Source organism: Uloborus diversus, chromosome 10 (assembly GCF_026930045.1).
Source record: "Uloborus diversus isolate 005 chromosome 10, Udiv.v.3.1, whole genome shotgun sequence".
Lineage (NCBI taxonomy): Eukaryota > Metazoa > Arthropoda > Arachnida > Araneae > Uloboridae > Uloborus > Uloborus diversus.
The window spans coordinates 111,994,384-112,012,964 of record NC_072740.1 but is presented as its reverse complement, the minus strand read 5'-3'; the positions used below and the strand labels follow the sequence as shown (position 1 = coordinate 112,012,964).

The following is an 18,581-nucleotide window of genomic DNA, read 5'->3' as shown; positions in this document are numbered from 1 at the left end:
TAAAATAACATATCCAAACTTGGACAAAATTGATTCAGAGGAACACCCCTAAAATCATATTTGAAAATGGGGGGCTAGTGGCAATTATCTTCAATATATGTAATTAAGTATTCTTCTTTAAAACACATAAACAAACACATTCAGCCTTCTCAACTGGAATAATCATAGGCAAAGCGTCTTGGTTAATGTTTTATGTCACAAAAATTAGGTAGAACCTCGATAACCCGCCACTTGGATAATTTGACCATCCCGATAACTCGACACATTTGTTTCCCTGTCTAGTTCAATGTTATGTTCATATAGGTTGAAAAAATGCCACATATGTGAAGAGGTAATTCTTCTTAGTCGACTACTATATAAACTAAAGGTTGAAAAAAAAAACTGAGGCCTCCGGGTCGTATATGGCCCATATTGCATGCTGATCCATTCTGCTGACAAAAAAAAAAAAAGAAATTTGCTTTAAAAAAGGAAACATTCAAATGCTTTTTTAATTCGAAAAAAAAATCTTTTTTACTCCATAAATTACATTGTTTTCCATGTAAACTTTGGCTGCATTTAACAAGAGGTACAACTTATAATGCCAGTTTTTCATTTGTTCAAATGAAATGTATATGGCTTGAGACTTTTCATTTATGAACTATGTGAAAATTATAATTGCTTTATTAAATAATTTAGTTGATACAAGTGGAAAACAATGTTAGCCAAGTACAAAATTTTGAAAAAATAATTTTAATCTTTCGTGAAATCCTATTCGGCCAAGATCTCTTTCCCTCTTTATTAGAGTCCCACTCTTGCATCTCCCATTTTGTACAATATTGTTACAGGTCTCCATGCAGTCAAAAATGGTGTCAATACTGATGAATTCCACTTATTTTTGTACTAACAATTTCTAAAATGATAGGATAGGAAGTGTTAAGGTACATTATTGGAAGATCGGACAAAGCAAAATCTTTAGGATCACATGCTGCTATTTATAGGAATGATGATCCAGATATACAGATAGATCTAGCAATCTTTTTTCAAAGAAGGATAACTGTTGTCTTTAGTGGTGAAATGATTCTTGCAGATGTTTGGCATTCTAAACTTTGTGCATACCCTGCAGCATTATTTGAAGCTATGATGAGAAAGGAAGCAAAATCTGATTGGCTCAAGCAGTAGTCAAATGCATTAAAAATTTTTGTAGTGAAGAATCTGAAAACATGGTACCGGCAGACAGGTATGTGTGAGATGAAGGATCTCTCTTACATCACTTTCCTTGGTGCAGTAACAATACTTATGAGCATACTGCTCTTTCTTATGTAAATTTTGTTCTTAAAACACACAGGAAACCTACTGCTGTTTTTGATGGCTACAGAGGGTCCCCAACAATCAAAGATGCCTCTCACAGACAACGCTATACAAAATCCAGTTGAGAAATTAATTTTAGCTCATGCATGCATTTCTTCGGGAAAAAAAAAGTTTTTCGCTAATGGAAAAAACAAGCAAGCAATGATTTTCCTTATAAGTGATTTATTGCGGAAACCAGGGTTCTAAACAGTGATGGTGATGCTGATGGGAAAATCGTGCATGCTGCCAGTATTCTCCTCTGCACATGTGCCCCCCAGGGAAATAGATGAAGACACTGTTTTGATGATTTTGCTTCTGTATAAAGAGAAAAATAATGGGTTTAAACTATATTACCGCAGCAATATAAGAAGAGAATCAACTCCCAATCCTGTCTACGATATTCTGAACATGTCATCTTCACTATAGGTAGCGAAAACTGCAACTTATTTATTTTTTTATCATGCTTATAGGCTGTAACAGTATATCTAGATTTTTTTCCAATCAAAAAATGTTCAGCGCTTGTCAAACTGATGAAAAATGCAGAGCTTCATTCTTTTGCAAAGGTTTTTCCACTGACTCATGCTCGCACTAAAAAAATTAGTTGCTAGGAGAAAATCAATGCTTCAACTATATGAATTCCAAGCCTTGGAATCTATAGAGATACTATGTCATAGAATGTTGGAAGCGAAGGTAGCTACAGCAAAATCTGTTATAACACCTGAACATTTACCTCCAACAGATTTGCCCACAAAATACCATAGCTACAAAACATACTTACAGATAAAGCTTTTAAGACAGGCTCAAACGAGAACATTGGGACCGGTATGTTAAAAATAACTCGTATTATCCAATACTTTGCGACTTACCACCAGCTCCAAGCTATCTATTAAACATAATTCGCTGTTCCTGCAAAACAATGTGCTACATTACGATGTGGATGCAAGCGTAATGGCACTGCTCTACAACTTGTGGGACATTTCAAAGCAATGACTGAAAAATCAAAGCATTAAATTCTATGAGTATGATGAGAATGAGGGTGATGAAAATTAGCAATCAGTAATTGTTTTATAAATAATAGAAGATTTAATACTATTTAATGGTATCTAAATTTTTATGTTTGGAAAATAAAGTATAATTATGCCATGAAAAGCATAAAATGATTTGTATTAGTCGGATTTCAAGCTAAGAATTTACATCATTTTGAAATAAATCCCTTTTTGAAGGTCAGATGAAATCACAATGTTGGCCAAATATGGATCGAGGGCCTTAAGTTGTAAACTCTGGTTTAAATAGTAGTTGACCAATTGAATTTCTGTTAACATGTGCAGAGCAATCTTTTTTTCAATTAATATAAATATAGCACTGTACTAGAGAGGGGAAAAAATATGTTGGGTTACCGGGATGGTCAAGCTATCCATGTTTGGAGTTATGAAGTTTCAATCTAAATTTTTGGAACGTAAGCCTAAACAACGAGGCTGTTAACCTATAAATATTACAGTTGAGAATGCTAAATATGTTTTACAATGCTTTTTAAGAATACTAGCTTTACCTATTTTGAAGATAATTACCACTAGACCCCTATTTTCAAATCTGATTTTGGGGGTGTCAGCGTGACAGAATTTTGTCCAATTTTGGATATGTTATTCAGTATTGAATAAAAACCTGAAAACCATTGAAAAAGCTTCTGTTGCAATTTTGTCCGGGTTCAACCATATATTGCTTGGACTAATAATGCTAACAATGAAAAAAAGAGCTTACCATGTATCTGTCATTGTGATGTGTTATGTTTGCCTTATGTAGACACTCAGGAAAACCTGAAATCTTACAATTTTCTTCATCAATTAATTTCTGAACATATTTTTGACATCTTGGATAGTTTCCATCGCCTGTAATAACAATTTTTTCATCCTGGAAACAAACGCAAATTTTTTGAATCTTGAAGTTTAAATGAGTGAAAATGCAATAATTTAAATCCAAATGAACTGCACAGCAAAAATTGTACCTGTAAGATGTTTTGGATTATATTGATAGGTAAAACCTTGCAATTGTTCAACATTGAGGAAACTCAGTAAAAATAAATTCTTTCCACACCACACCAACACTTAGTGGTTTAAAAAAAACCACCAAGTTCTTTCACATGAATTCTTGCATTTTTAAAAAAATGAACTTTTGCAAAATTTTCCACTTGTACATTTGAAAAATAAATTGGATAACTAAACTTCAACCAAACATTGGGGAAATGGTAAATTTGGTTTACTGGAGCATAAAATTATTATAATATAATTCAAATTGAATATTTTAACAAATTATTGTAAATATAGAAGGAAAGAAAAAGCCAATAATAGCAGAAAAAAAGAAATATGCTCTTATACATTGATTTTATAAAATAATAAACCACTACTTTTGTAACTTATTTATAATATATCCAAACCTGTCTTTATGCAGTGGATAGGGACCACATAAAAACAATTGTACGAAACTTCTTGAGTAACTATAAAAAGTTGTTTTTGCAACACAGTTAAAAAATATCTTTTTACGCAGTGGATAAGAACCGCATAAAAAAAGTTTCAGGTAGAAAATAACACAAAATGTTATACAGTCAAACCTCATTAACACAAACTCAATGGGGAGACCAAAATATTTCGTGTTATCCAAATTTTGCGTTAACCAAATTCCAGGGTTACTGGATTTCGTGTAAGCAAACAATTTTTTTTTTATTTTTGTGGCTCAGAAAATAAAGGAACCAAAGTACCTTAGTACAAAAATTTACACCCAAGCATTCATATTTGTAATTTAAGTAAGAAAGATGAAAAATTCAAAACAGAGGCAATGGCTATTCGGACCATTTCGCGATGCCAGTACATTTTCAAACATCTGATGTTTCCTTGATCTCAAGACTATATTTTTGCTGCAGTGTTGACGGGTAAAAAAACACTTTATCGCTTTTAAACTTTAAACCTCTACATGGGCAGAACAGGTGTTCAGAATTAGACTTCTTTTTACGATGAAATTTTACATCTAGGTTTGTCCACTTGTTGAAGATTTCACTATTCCTCCCAGCTTGTTCATACTTTCTTGAATAAGGTGGATTTCCTGATTTTCCTACACAAAGAGAGGAATTTTTTCTCTGTCATTCATGTCACTTGTGTTCAAGTGTAGATCTTTCAACTTTTAAAAGTAATTTCATGTAAAAGTATGGGGATTTTCTTTTTTCTTCAAGACCTTAAAATATTCTTCGTCTTATGCAGGATTTCCTCTAAATCCTCTTCGTGTTAAGCGATTGATTCAACACTAATTTGTAGCTTTATCTGATAGGAAATGGCGTTTTTTCGCCCTAAGCAAAAATTAGCGTTAAGGGAGTTCGTGTTAAAGGGGTTTGACTGTATTTAAAAATAAACCAAGTGATGATATTTTTGCCGACTCCCAAAAAATTTCCCGAATAAGGAAATTTTTGGGAGGTCACAATGACTTCCTATCGGGATGCTCCTGTGGCCACTTGAAGATACTACCTCACACTCGTTTTATAAATAATTTCTGCTTGTTTTATAAATAATTTTCATATACCACACACACAAAAAAATTCGCACAAAAAATGACAGTGCAAAAACAGGTTTGGGTGTATCAATAAAAGGGCTTTAGTTATAACTACTCATTCAACTTTAGGCAGAAATTTTCAAATGTGACAAAATGTAACTTGTTTCACATAACATTATCTTAGTTTTTTCAATAAAATTGATATTACGAGAAAGAAAAATTTTAAAATAGCTTCAAAATCTTAAATTCCAGAGAGAATTGATACATATTTAATAATAAAAGGGCTTTAGTTATTTTAAATACTCACTCAGCTTTGAAACAAAATTCCTAAATGCTACAAAATTCAGCTTGTTTCATTTAATATCTCTAAATTCATTCAATAGAACTGATAGAGCAAAACACAGTAACAAAATCTTAATATTTAGAGCTGATATTTTTTTTTAAAGTTTTTCCTTCCTAGTAAACTCAAATAGATTATAAAATGTAACAGCAAAGTATTATAAATCATTCAGAGTCTGTATAAAAAGACTAAGCTGTATTCCAAGAACATATTGTAAATATTAGTACTCACACCTAAAATTCTTCAAAATAAGACCCTTGGCCTAGCACACACTTATCCCAGCGAGTCTTCTAAGCTTTGAAGGCTGCTCTGTAGTCTGCTTTCAGAATGTCCTTTAAAAGTCTTGGACTACCACTTTCAAGGCATCCAGAGTTCCATAGTGATGCCATTTTAATGATGTTTTCATCTTTGGAAATAGAAAGAAGTCTGCTGGGGCTAAACTAAATAGTGGCTGTTGGCGAGCTGAGAAAGCGTAAAGATACCATTATGGACCAGGAAGTGTTAGAAGATGAAGCAGGTATTTTCAGCATTTCTCAAGTTTTCAGTGAAGATGAAGTGAACTGTCATTCTATCAAGTCCAACTTCATCTGCAATCATTCTCACACTTAACAGTCGGTCCGAATTTATGCAACACGCACATCTTCCACATTTGCGTCTGTTCTGCTGGTTGACGGACACCCTGTTTGAGATTCATCCTCGGCGCTCTGCCAGTCATCTTTGAAAGAATTGTGTCGCCGAAATACATGCGCCTTCGACAGAAAATTATCTCCAAACACTTGCTTACACAGGTCTAAAGTATCTGAGGCCAATCTACCAAGTTCCACACAAAACTTAATCGCAGAACGCTGCTCAAATATTCTCTGCATTTTGGAGTTGGAACCGACGTTAGCAACAGAGGTCTCCCAAGCGATTGCAGACCGAAGTGGGTCCCACCAGTAACTCCAACCACCGACTTAACCAATTTGTGTGTCCTGGGAAGGTACAGTTGCTTCAAGAAAAATTGAGTCTCATTACTTTTTATACAGACCCTGTAGTAACCTAGGACTATTTAACTAACATTAAGCACCAGTATTTATCTGAAATTTGCACATTTCTTTTCTAGCTGGACAGGTTTTTATTGTTTTTATGCACTCAACTTGTTTATTTGCTGTATGAAACAAACAGAAATATCAATACGATACATAAGATCAAATATTTAACCGATGAGTATAATATGAAATGAAATCTATATGCAGGTTCTTTGAATTACGTAGGTGTTTAAAAAAATTGGATTACAAGAGCTTTGAAGGGTGTGCAGATTCGCTGTATGAATAAAATCATGCTGAAGATAATGAAGATGATTAGAGTCTCAAACCATATCAATGCGTGTCCACTAACAGGTCAAAATGTCAGTCAGAAGCTAGCTGTGATGAGAGAAATATAGTCTAACATTGAAATAATAAGTGTGATGAAAATTTTGCACTCGGAGGTATTGGACCAACCTCCTTATAGTTTCGACCAAGCACCAAGTGATTTCCATCTCTTTGAATCTTTAAAGAAACATTTGGGATATTAGCATTTTAGAATTGATGCAGTCCAGCAAGTCGTGTTGATGAAGTTTCATTGAGGATGATTTCTTCCATGTTGGTTTTGATAGTTCGGGGTATCACTAGAACAAATGACGCAATAATTCTGGTGACTATAGAGAGAAGAGTACCTTAGCCTCCTTACAATTTATACATTTTTGTGATTTATGAATGAATTTTTATGCTGCAGAGCTTGTTACTTTACTTTTTTAAACCCTCAAAATCTTCACGTAGCATGTGAACATTGACACCCATGTAGCAAGTTTACGATTATTTTCTCACTTCTTAATAATTCTTCAGTACCAAAATGTTCATGTTTGGTACTGCAGAAAGGCAAAAACATGTAAAAAAAGTTCGCCACAAAATGCATTATAATTAATATGTTACCCGGTATGAGTGAAATGAGGCAATGTAAATAAAAATATAAATAAAAGCACACACACACACAAAAAAAAAAAAAAATCGTTTAAACAGTTGCTTGGAGGATAAAAACTCCTCTTTTTATCAGAGTATAAAAGACACACTCACGGCAGAGGCGAATTGGTGTGCAAATGCATTGGAATGGTTTTTCAGTATTCTTTTTCCGGAAGAATACCAGTTACGTGAAATGTGTCCTTGCTCGGTGCAAGTCATAGTTGTTTACATTGAAACTACTTCATTATGTTCATTAAATTTGTAATTAGACATAAATTTCAATTTTCAGTAGCACTTATCTTTTTTTAAATTATTTACATTTCCCTTGTACATTGCACAAGAAATTTCATATTTCACATAAATCATGGAGTAAAGGAAATCATAGCTGTATAGCATGCCAAAAAAAAGCATGATTACACTGAAAAAAAAATTCAAAAGTTTAATACATACTTCTTTTGGATGTTCACGAAGCCATTTTGCAAAATATTCATTATAAACACAAGGATTCTGAAAGAAGCTCTTAGCTTTTTTCTTAGCAGAATAACCAAGCGGTAAACAAGGATCCAATATTTCATTTTGATCCTATTAATAAAAAGCATAATAAGAGGTTTCTTCACTTCTGTAAAGTCTAAATTTGCTAGTCATGTCACCATAAACATTTTTCAAACATTTTATCACTAATTTCTGTCATTAAGTGTTACTGTAAAAAAAAATGCACATGCAGTAACAGTTTTTTTTTTTTTTTTTTGCATCATGCAAGCCATCAAATGAGCATATATACTGTACTGATGAACAGGATGATCATTCAGGGGTTCAGGAAAGGGAAATTGCCCCCTCTCCTGGCTATGAGAAATTAACGCACCAATATATAAGTGGGTGAGGTTTTTGTTTTGGTTTCGAAATAACTTGCATTAAGTACCCTTTGCCCTTTCCTGGAAAAATTCAAAATGACGGGCCTGCTGTTGAAGAGAAAGAAACAATTTTATAGTGAAAGAAATTCAAGAAAACCTAAGCTTAGTGAAAAGTCATTTTTCTTGGGGGCAAACCCTTCTATTGAAATGCATAGAAGTCAAAAATAATAAACAACTCTAAAATTATCCCCTCTTGTATTACATATAATGATATCTACAATGATCCTGTAAGCAGCAGCAACTAAATCAAAGCTAACATTTCTTCCAAAAAAAGACAGAAGGTTAAAAAATATATAAATGAAGAAAATACTTAAAAAGTTACGAAAATACCATTCAACTAAAAACGTGTCCTTGTTTTGCTATAATGAGCAATCAAATCATAATTTAATTTAGGTCACATTAAATAAATATTAAATTAATTATCTTTTTCACTTACTGTAAAATCTACTTTTATATTTTCACTACGAATTGTGATCCTTAAGCAGAATATCAAAAAATATAATTGTATGTTTTCAGTAACCCCATTTTTTGTACTGTCTCTGTATATCATATGTTTCACCTAATACAGAGTTTTATAGGAGCTTATCTACTATGCTATTGGAGACTTACTTGTTCCCTAGTTGTAAAGTATCTACAATATTATTCTACTTTAAAATTGCAATAATGAAGTTATAAAACATAGTTCATTATTTGATTACATAAGACAAATTTCAGACTAAAAACAATATCCTTACCATGAAAATTAATGCTTGATTTCGATCCATGGCTTTGGATAAACCAAAACAAAGGAAACTTTCTGAACGAACATAATATTCATGACCATAAAGTTTCAGAAGTGTAGCATCAGAATAATTCTTTGTTGAGTTGATATCCAAAGCATATGCATATTGTGTTGATGCACCGCCTAGATCAAGTGCACCATACGTATCCAAAATCTGAAACAATAAACCTGACTCAAAATGCATAAATTTCAACAAGGATATGCAATGAAATTAATGTTGTTACTTGTACAGGGGTGATTGTGAGTTCATCAAAAAATACCTGAAAGTTTCAAAGCGAGACCGGGGGGGGGGGGGGTAATCTTTGACCCTTATTACTTAAGTGCACCTTTGCCATAGTGTTAAATAGTTCTGAGTCAAAATATTGTGTGTACATGTGATTAAATTTTTTAATGGGTTACAAAGTTACTTTTGAGCTGGTGTTATACAAATTATCTTGACATTTATTTGTTCATCTTAAGGGATAGGTGTCCATCTTAAGGCTCTTGCAGGTATATTTGATGAGTATTATATAATTTAAAAAAAAATGCGGAAGTAGGGAGATAAAAGCATAACAAAAAAAAAACAACAAAAAAAACATAATTCCGGTATTTTCGGACATAAAAATACCGGAAATACGTCCGAAAATACCGGAAATTCGTTAAAATACCGGAACACAATCACCCCTGCTTGTAGCAAGTATTTGGACTGTACAGAGATAAAATTTTCATTTCCAAGATAAGTGTAAAACAATCTATTCTATTATCAAATTTAGTAGGACAGTATTCAAATGATAAATTAGATTGAAAATCGTTAAATTGACTATCCTAATGAATGTTTTACATTGAAACAGATAATTCAATTGTTTCCAATTAAATGAATAGCAAAGTTTAATACAGTTAGAAAATTTAAACCATAATCAAGATATTTTTCCTGATTTTTATTTTACATTAATTTCTTCAGTAACTACCCCAGCAGCACATACCATTCTTGTGATGTAAGAAAAGTCACAGAGCCTTGTCAAGCTTAAATAAAATATATTAGTTACTTTATTACTTTTCTTAAAAGTAATCTTACCTTTTCCTGTTGAATAGTTTCGGTAAGGAAATTTGTAGTTATCCAAGAATATAAGCCTTCAATTTTTCCTGGAATAATTCCAACAGATCTTACATCAACAGGTGTAGTGCTTAAAGCATATTTTAAAGCCATTAAAATAAGGTCAGAATCCATTGAGCTTGACATGCTAAGAAATAAATGAAATTAACCATTTACTAAATCATTACAACTGAAAACAAAATCAATACTTAGCAAGAAATAATACAAACAATTAATGTAATACATCAACAGTCCAGTTATGCCACACAGAGATTGCAGTTTTGTCCTTGTTATGGACTCATCATTCTGGAATAGACAATAACAGAGCTGGAGGCAGATTTCATCTCATTGAAGCTGAGAGTGGCAGCAAACTGATAAGTAAAATAAATTTAGCTCACCAGTGAGAGTTCACAGAAATGGTGCAGTTTAACTCCTCAATTGAAGGTAAAGCTTGGACAAAAAGCAGTAAGTTACTGTTTTTAAAATAGGACTAAGGCAGTACAACATACAATATACTGACAGCTTGTTTATGTCATCCAGAGACTGCAGTTTCATCTCTGTTATGAACTCATCCGTCTGGAATAGAAACTCCATCCGAGCAGAAAAAAGATGTTGTCTGATTGATCTCGAGAGCGCCAACAAACTGGGAGCGATAACAAATTCAGCACACCAGCAAAAGTCCATAGCAATGGTGAAGTTCATCTCATCAATTGAAGGTAAGGTTTAAGTATTAAGCAGTAAGTTACCACCCTAAAGACAGGAGGGCTAAGGAAGAACTACATGTAAACTACCAACAGCCTGGTTATGCTATCCAGAGACAGTTTTTTCTTTGTTATTGACTCATCAGTCTAGAATAAAATTAATCAAATTGGAGGCAGATGTCATCTCATTTATTCTGAGAGTAACTAAGTTCAGCACACCAGCAGGTGTCCGCAGCAATCGAGCAGTTCAACTAATCAGCAAAGCTTGGTTATTAAGCAGTAAATTACTACCCTAAGACAGAGCTAAAGTATAAAGAACTACACACAATATACCAATAGCCAGGTTATTCCATCCAGACTGTAATTTTAACCACGTTACAGGTTCATCAGTTTCAAACAGACAATAACAGAGCTAGAGGCAGATGTCATCTCAATGAAGCTAAGAGTGCCAGCAAACTGGTAATTTATTTTAACTACTAGTTATACATATCAGACAAAATGGAAAAAATAATACTGGTTTTAAGATATGGTGTTGTGTAGCACCAGGTTTAAAATATCATGTAAATTTAGTAAATTTATTTTGAATAAGTTTTATAGACAAATAAAACTTCCAAAAAATAAATAGAACTAATTGAAATTTAAAAAAGAAACAATTTATTTACTTTAAAAGAGGCATGATACATTAGGCCAAGTTAGAGAACATTCAATAAGGTACCTTTAAATATTCATAATATTTGAAAACTTTTCATGAAAAAAGAGTAAATTTTGGATACTAAATAGAACTTTTAGATATTAATCATAAAATGAGGACATTTAAAAATCACCTGAAAATACACACTCCAAATAAGAACTCGCACCCTGGACCATGAGGATAAAAGTATAACGTTCTTCTGTCTGTGCAATCTGGGCTCCCTCAATTGTGATGTAAAACATAAATTAATGTAATGATTGTGCCTTAATTATTAGTGAATTAAACAACAATAAGAGCTGTAGGCTGCATTATTAAGTTGCAGTAGAATGGTTGCTTATCCATACTGATTTTTTTGGGGGAAATCAAAAGCAAAAGAAAATAAGAGTTATGTTTACTTCAAAAATAAATGCTTAATATTTTTAAAAATATGTTTTCCAGTTTTCTAAAACATACTTACATGTTCAATAAGTAAAAAGCTTCATTTCCATTAGGAATACTTATTTTTTATTTATAGTAAAGGTCAAAAACATATTAGGAAAATTTACACCACAACATACAAAGAATTTTTAAAGATTATGCTTCTTTTTATGCTTACATTACACATAGCTTCTTTGAGTAGAGAATATTAATGCTGCATTATTTTTAATGCTTAAGTTGTCACACACAAAATGCTTGCTTTAAAAATGCTATACAGACAGACTGAAACCATGGATCATTTAGGTTAAAAGCCTAACACTTTACTAACTGAGCTATGGGTTCTTGAGGACTGACAAAAAAAAAAAGCTTTAAAAAACTGCTTGATTAACAGTGAATTCAACTGAATAAGAATTGTGTAGATTGCACCAAGGAATTTAAAAAAAAAGTGAAAAGCATTCCCACAGCATTAATTTTAATGCCTAAGGTGTTATACATAAAATGCTTGTGTTAAAGATACTATAAAAGTGGACCACTTGAACAGGTTGAAAGCTGAATGCTAAATTGACTGAGCTATCTGGATCACCTTTTAAACCATGAAAGCAGAAGTTGGCAATTTTAACTGAACAAATACATCCAGTTTTTGTAAGCACAATTAAATAGGCAAATTGTGGACTGTTTGTCAATTTCGCCAAAAGTAGAGGAAGGAATATCTTTAAAATGATACCTTACTTATGAAATTTGATGACATATTGAAAAAGTTATGGTGCTCCTACAAAAAACGCTTTTGAGAAATAATATATATGATAATAACCTGATGATCTGAAAATTAAGTTTGCACATAATAATTTCGACTTATTTTTGTGGCAAAGAACTTTGTTCTGCACACAATATTTTGAATTTATTACTTGAATTCTAAAGGAACTATGCTTAGTGTAAACATTCAGGTAAACATTTTTTGAAATTTTATGCAACAGTATAGGAATTAAACAAGGTAAAATAAAATGATTACTTAAGCTTTAATAGAAGGAGGGGAAAAGAAAGAAACTTGAAATATTTAAGAAAAAATTCCTTTTCTCAACTTCCATGTGATACAGAAACTAGTACAAAAATAGGTGTATTTAGTTCAAATAAGGAAAAGCACTTGTAGCCTACTAAAAGGAAAGATAAGAATCATTTGCAAAAATTGCAATTTGATTCAAATTAAAAATATTTCTTAATTAATGAAAGCATTCTCCTAACCCATAAAATATCTGTAAACCGATATTTAATGAATATTTATGTGTATTAGAAATCAGTTTGCAACATAGGGAAAATTATCATTAACAGAAAGCTAAAAATGAAGAGTGACAGCAGCTAAACAGAGTTGAACTGCTAGAAAAGCTCAAGACATTCATAAAAAAGGGTCTTTAATCCATGACAACAGTTGTCCTTTGTATAACACGGTTAATTCATACTCTGTGGTATCAAAATCGCGTTATATGAAGCTTTTTTATAAATTCTTTATACTTATTTTTAAAACTAATTAATCATGTACAAAACATAAATATGTCAATATGTATTGTGTTCCTAAAAATTTCGGTTCATTAAAACATACAAATGAAAACTTTGAATTAAAACATACTACAGCCCACTGAACCAAAATTAATAACTAATTATTTTACGTACTTCAAATTAAACCTATTATGCACAACGTGAAAAAACTTTATCAACTTTCATTGCTAAGAGCGAAATACATTCCATCAGAAAGGAAATATGAGCATTTCTGTGGCAATTAAGTTCGTCTTGAGCAACAACATTGAAACAAAATATAAAATACAATAAATAGAATTATTCTATTTAGAGGAGAGTGGAAATGAATGGCCAAATTTTTGGTTTTTAATTTTTGTAATTTTTTCTAATACTTTTTTTAGCTTAAAATTGCCTCTTTAGTTACTTTCCTTATTTGATTACATAAAAAAAGTCATAAAAGTTAGATTAGAAAATGTCTATAATGAATGATAATAGAAAATAAAAATGTAGAAACTTGGCTCATTCATACTCATCATGGGGTTGAATGGGCCATTGAAGGCAATGAATGGGCCACTAAATGAATTCAATGAAAACATGTGGAATTGATATTTTAAAAAAGTCTCATAAATAAATAAATAAAAATACAAGAAAAAATGCTTATCAATTTCGTTACACTTATTTATAAATTTTATTTTTTCAATAATTAAAAATGTAATCCCCCCCCCCTTTTGGTAAAATTCAATAATATCATTGACAAAGTGTTAATAATAAATAAGAAGTATTATTTAGGTTTTCAAATAGACAAGTATTTTTTATTTTTAAGCATTATTTAAATATACACTAGCCTACAAAAGCAAAGATTAGGACATTTTCGAAAAATCATAAAATCAACAAAGCAAAAGCACACTATTCCACTCGAACCTATTTGATAAACACTGGATGGAATCACTCATATCAAATCCAATTGGTGAAATACTGGTAGGCATGGTCAATAACTGGAAAGTTCATCTTAATCATTTATAGAATTTTACTTAATAATTTTCTAATAAATATCTAATATTTCTTAGGGTAAAACTTGCAAATTTTAGAACCTACAATAAATCTCTTCTAACAAGACAGTAAGTAATCTAAACCTATGACACTCAGTTCTGTTTAATATTAAAGAGAAAATCACAAAAAAAAAAAAGAAAGAAAACCCATATTTTGGTAACCTATAAATAACCACATGATATACTGGCCCATTCAGCCCCACCTATACTTCTGGAATATATTCAGGGTTTTTTAATGTACGAAATTCAAACAACATCGAAATGTATCTTAAAATCCTTTTGCTCATGTGGAAAGACTTGCCAATACTCATATATGAAGTGAACTAATAGATACTTTTTAGCAAGTATTTATTTTCCTGAAAAGGGAAAAAATAACTTTTCAATCAGATTCTTGACCATCCTACTGTAATGGAAAAATGGCTTCTCTCAAACAACTGAAAATTTGATGAGTTTAATAGAAGAAATAGCTCTATCTATTAGTGGCATCTTAAATAATTTCATGCAAATACTTTTTCATGTTTTGTTAGTGGCTCATTCATCCCCATGGCCCATTCATAACCACTCTCCCCTATTTGTATGTTTTGTTTCAGCTACATTTTTAAATTTATCATTCAGCTTATGCTTAATCCTTATGTTAATCCTAAAACCTAATGTTATTTTCTTACAATGTATTGGAAGCAAAATAATTTCCATTTTTCGTTTTTAGAACACTGATAAGAAAAATAAAGTATTTAAAAGTTAAATGTTACTGTTATATCGAGAAACAAAACTTTTGACATATGAGTTTCATAAAAACAAAGTAAATATTTATTATAATTAATATCATACATTTTTTTTTAAGCAGCGTATTAACCGAAAAAAAAAAAAAAAACTTGGCCGTTCATCCTTTCAGTGGGTTGATAAAATTAGTACCAAGCGTAATTGGGAACTAAACCCTGGGTGTTCCGCGTTAGGCTGACTCCCTTACCAGAACATCTGCCTTGCACCCCAGAGCCCTTGGTCAGGAAGACTTAGATGGACACAGTAAGTTTTGGTCCCTATGGGCTGTCATGCCACTGAGTTTGATTTATTAAACAAACACATAATTAAATCTTTTCAAATTAGTGTTATATTCAAACTGTGCAGTATTTAATTCAAGTTTTGAACTGTGTTATATTGAAACCATGTTAAAATAATAGAAAATTTGGTACTGTGTAGTACAATTACCATGTTATACAAGGGATGCTTACACTTACTTCAAAAGTCTCATGCCTCCTGTAGCTCCTAGATAGAGGACAGGTGAAATCGACTTATCACTTGGTAAAGAATTTGTAACATTCCTCACACAGGCTACAATAGTATCAGGATCTGGAACATCTGCAATGCCCTCTGTAATAATAACATATACATTTATTAGAACTTCTAATAAATAATCTTACTTCTACAAAGTAAGATTTTTTTTTATTCCACTTAGTTTAATAAAAACTTCATTTCAGTAAAATATAATGATGTCACATGCAAACAGGGCTGTTCTGTTTTAGCTGGGCCAAAAAAGGCCAGCCGGCTTTTTTTGGTTTATGCCGATTAAAAAAGGCAGGCTTTTTTAAGAAAAATATTTTTTTTTGGTTGTTTTTATTGTAGTTTAATCAAAATGAAAATTATCTTTGTATCTTTAATGCAATTACTAATGTATTAAATTAAATTCCATGAAACAAGAATAAAAATTTGGTAGTTTAAATAATGTCATTCAATAAAAAAAAAAAACTTGTTCTGTATTGAAAGAAATTAGTCTAGTTCAATAGAAATTAAATGATTATAAATAAATTTTAGTTAAGTTCAAAAGATCATACAACAATGCTGCTGTCCTAATAATCATTTGGTTCAGACTTTAAATAACAATGCACTTATACCTTTTCCTTTAATCACCAAATCCGTTTCTTATTTGCTGAAGAAAAGTAAAGCACTTTTTAGAAAAAATAGTTTCCTATATAAAAAAACCAACAAGACCATATTGGTGAATGAATTTAAATTCTGCCTGAATGATCTAGATATACAATTGTTAATAGGTACATAACATAAATAGTTGCCTCTTTGCTAAAAACTGAGCCAACTGATCACAGCAATAAGTCTTAAAAATTTTTACTCTGGGCAGTATAGTATCGGGGACTGGTAGTTTAATATTTTCTGGGTTTTGGCAGTACTTGTTTAAGGGAAGAAGAAAGTACTTGAAACAGGTCTGTCTGATTTTAACCTGAAGGAAAAAAACAAGACTGATTTGTTTGGTTTAAAACACTTATTATGACATTCCGTTATCGTTTTCACATTAAGATGCTAATCTATAGCAGGAGAAATTTAAAATATGACGCTTAATGAATGTAGAATTTAGTTCTGTTTTACAAATACATCAAGATTGATAAAAAAAAACAACAACAATTAATAAGGCATGAAAAGGGGCAAATTACTGCATACAGGTGTTTTAAGGTTACAAGGATGCTGTTTTCAGTGTTAAAGACATCAGCTTAGTTGGCGGATCATCCAACAACAGTGCAAGGATTTGCAGTTTTTGAGTATATATTATTTTTATCATTTTACTTTCAGCAAACATATTGCTTAAATTGACATTTGCTAGATTATCAAAATATATAGAGATCATTATGAAGAATATAGTACATGATTAATAAAAGCCAAAAAAAAAAGGCTTTTTCTGAAAAAAGGCCAAAAAAAAGACCTGCTTTTTTAATAAAAGCTGGCTGGCCTGGCCTTTTTTAAAAAGGCCGGCTTTTTTGCAGCCCTGCATGCAAAACCAATTTATGTTGTTTTCAAAATAAACCTCAAAACACATTTTACAAATCAGGGTGCTTTATCAAAAAATCCATAAAATTCCAGACTTTATTTTTGAATTTGTAGCTTCCTATATAAATCCAAAAGTTTTTAAGCACATACGTCCTTCACATGCCAATATACAAGTCCATTCTGGATTCGTTCATTAGCAAATAGAACAAACTCTATAGGCTGCAGAATTTTACGATACAAGAAAAAAATACAATCCATTTTTCAAATTTTCCAGGTTTTTCACACAATGATTTTCCCAGACTATTCACAAACTTTTATTTTATTTTGTAAAAATGAAATTCCCTGACAACTCCAGGTTTTCCAGGATTTCAATGACCAGTGAGTACCCTGACTTATTCAAAAACTGAACAAGCATAACAATAATGAAGCTATAAATTTCCTTTGAACAAACAAATCATAAAAATAACATGTTATAAAATCAACCTACATAACACCCTTTTTGTACTATTTTAAAAAATTGCAGTGTAATTATAATAAAAGACATACCTTTTTGCAGACCAAAAGACTAAAATATGAAATGCTTTAATATTCATTAGATAAAATTGATTTCAACATTTATTACTAACACTAGCCGCGTCGCCCGGCTTTGCACGGTCTACCTCAAAAATAAAAGTAATGCCAAGTGATGCGTGTTCAACAATCACGCCTGGACAAAAGAAAAAAAAATCAGTAAACTTTTGCCGCAGATTCCGGAAAAATAACAAAAAAAAGAAGCATTTTAAACCTCCCGATTACAGGAAAAGCCTTAAAAAAAATTTTTTAAATTCATATTCGAGAAAAAAAATGACAACAGATCTTTCGTCTCAATGATTTTCTTCATTGCTGTAAATTTTAGTAAAAGCATTTTTGCTGAAAGTTGAGATGAAGCACTGAATAATAATTTGAATGGAGAAAAATAAGAATTTTATGACAGAATATAAGAGTCATAATTAATAGTTTTTAATTGATGTCTCTGGTAATTATTACACAGAGCAACAAAAAAAAAAAAAAATTCTTTGGTGCCCAGAGTTTGAGAACTGATTTTAGATATGTTTGAGGCTCTGAATCGAAACATGAAATTAGTTTTTCTCTAGCAGCTTTTTAGATAAGTGTTGCTGTTTTACCCAAAATGTGGAGTTTTAACTACATTTTGCGCATTTCTAAAGCAAGTGTAGGCTTCTTAAACAAGGATTGCTTCTGGCCTATTTACTCCCTTGTCAGCCTGCAGTCTAGTAACTTAAAGAAAAATTCACCAGATGCAGTAAAAGTTTGACAAGTTTAGTAATAATGCGTCACAAGTTAAGGTCAATTTGTAAGTTCTTGGCTTGCATATATTCGCTTCGCCCGATGTGTGATGAGCTGGATCTGTGTATACAATAACTCTGGGCCTAATTACTATAGAGGGTGACCCGAAATAAACATTTTTTGGGTTGTCCTCTGGAGTCAAACCTTATAAACAT

The 18,581-nt window shown here is 31.6% G+C and overlaps 1 protein-coding gene across 4 annotated transcripts in view; it reads right to left on the bottom strand.

Annotated features, from left to right (window-relative positions):
• LOC129231543 (ectonucleoside triphosphate diphosphohydrolase 1-like) overlaps positions 1-18,581 on the bottom strand; it is a 102,956-nt gene that overhangs the window by 34,397 nt on the left and 49,978 nt on the right. For all 4 annotated transcript variants that reach the window (XM_054865885.1, XM_054865887.1, XM_054865888.1 and 1 more), the window contains 5 exons: positions 15,546-15,678; positions 9,926-10,091; positions 8,825-9,025; positions 7,630-7,761; positions 3,085-3,234 (listed from right to left, as the gene is read on the bottom strand). In XM_054865885.1, the coding sequence (XP_054721860.1) occupies positions 3,085-3,234; positions 7,630-7,761; positions 8,825-9,025; positions 9,926-10,091; positions 15,546-15,678 (782 nt within the window). The remainder of the gene's footprint in view (positions 1-3,084; positions 3,235-7,629; positions 7,762-8,824; positions 9,026-9,925; positions 10,092-15,545; positions 15,679-18,581) is intronic.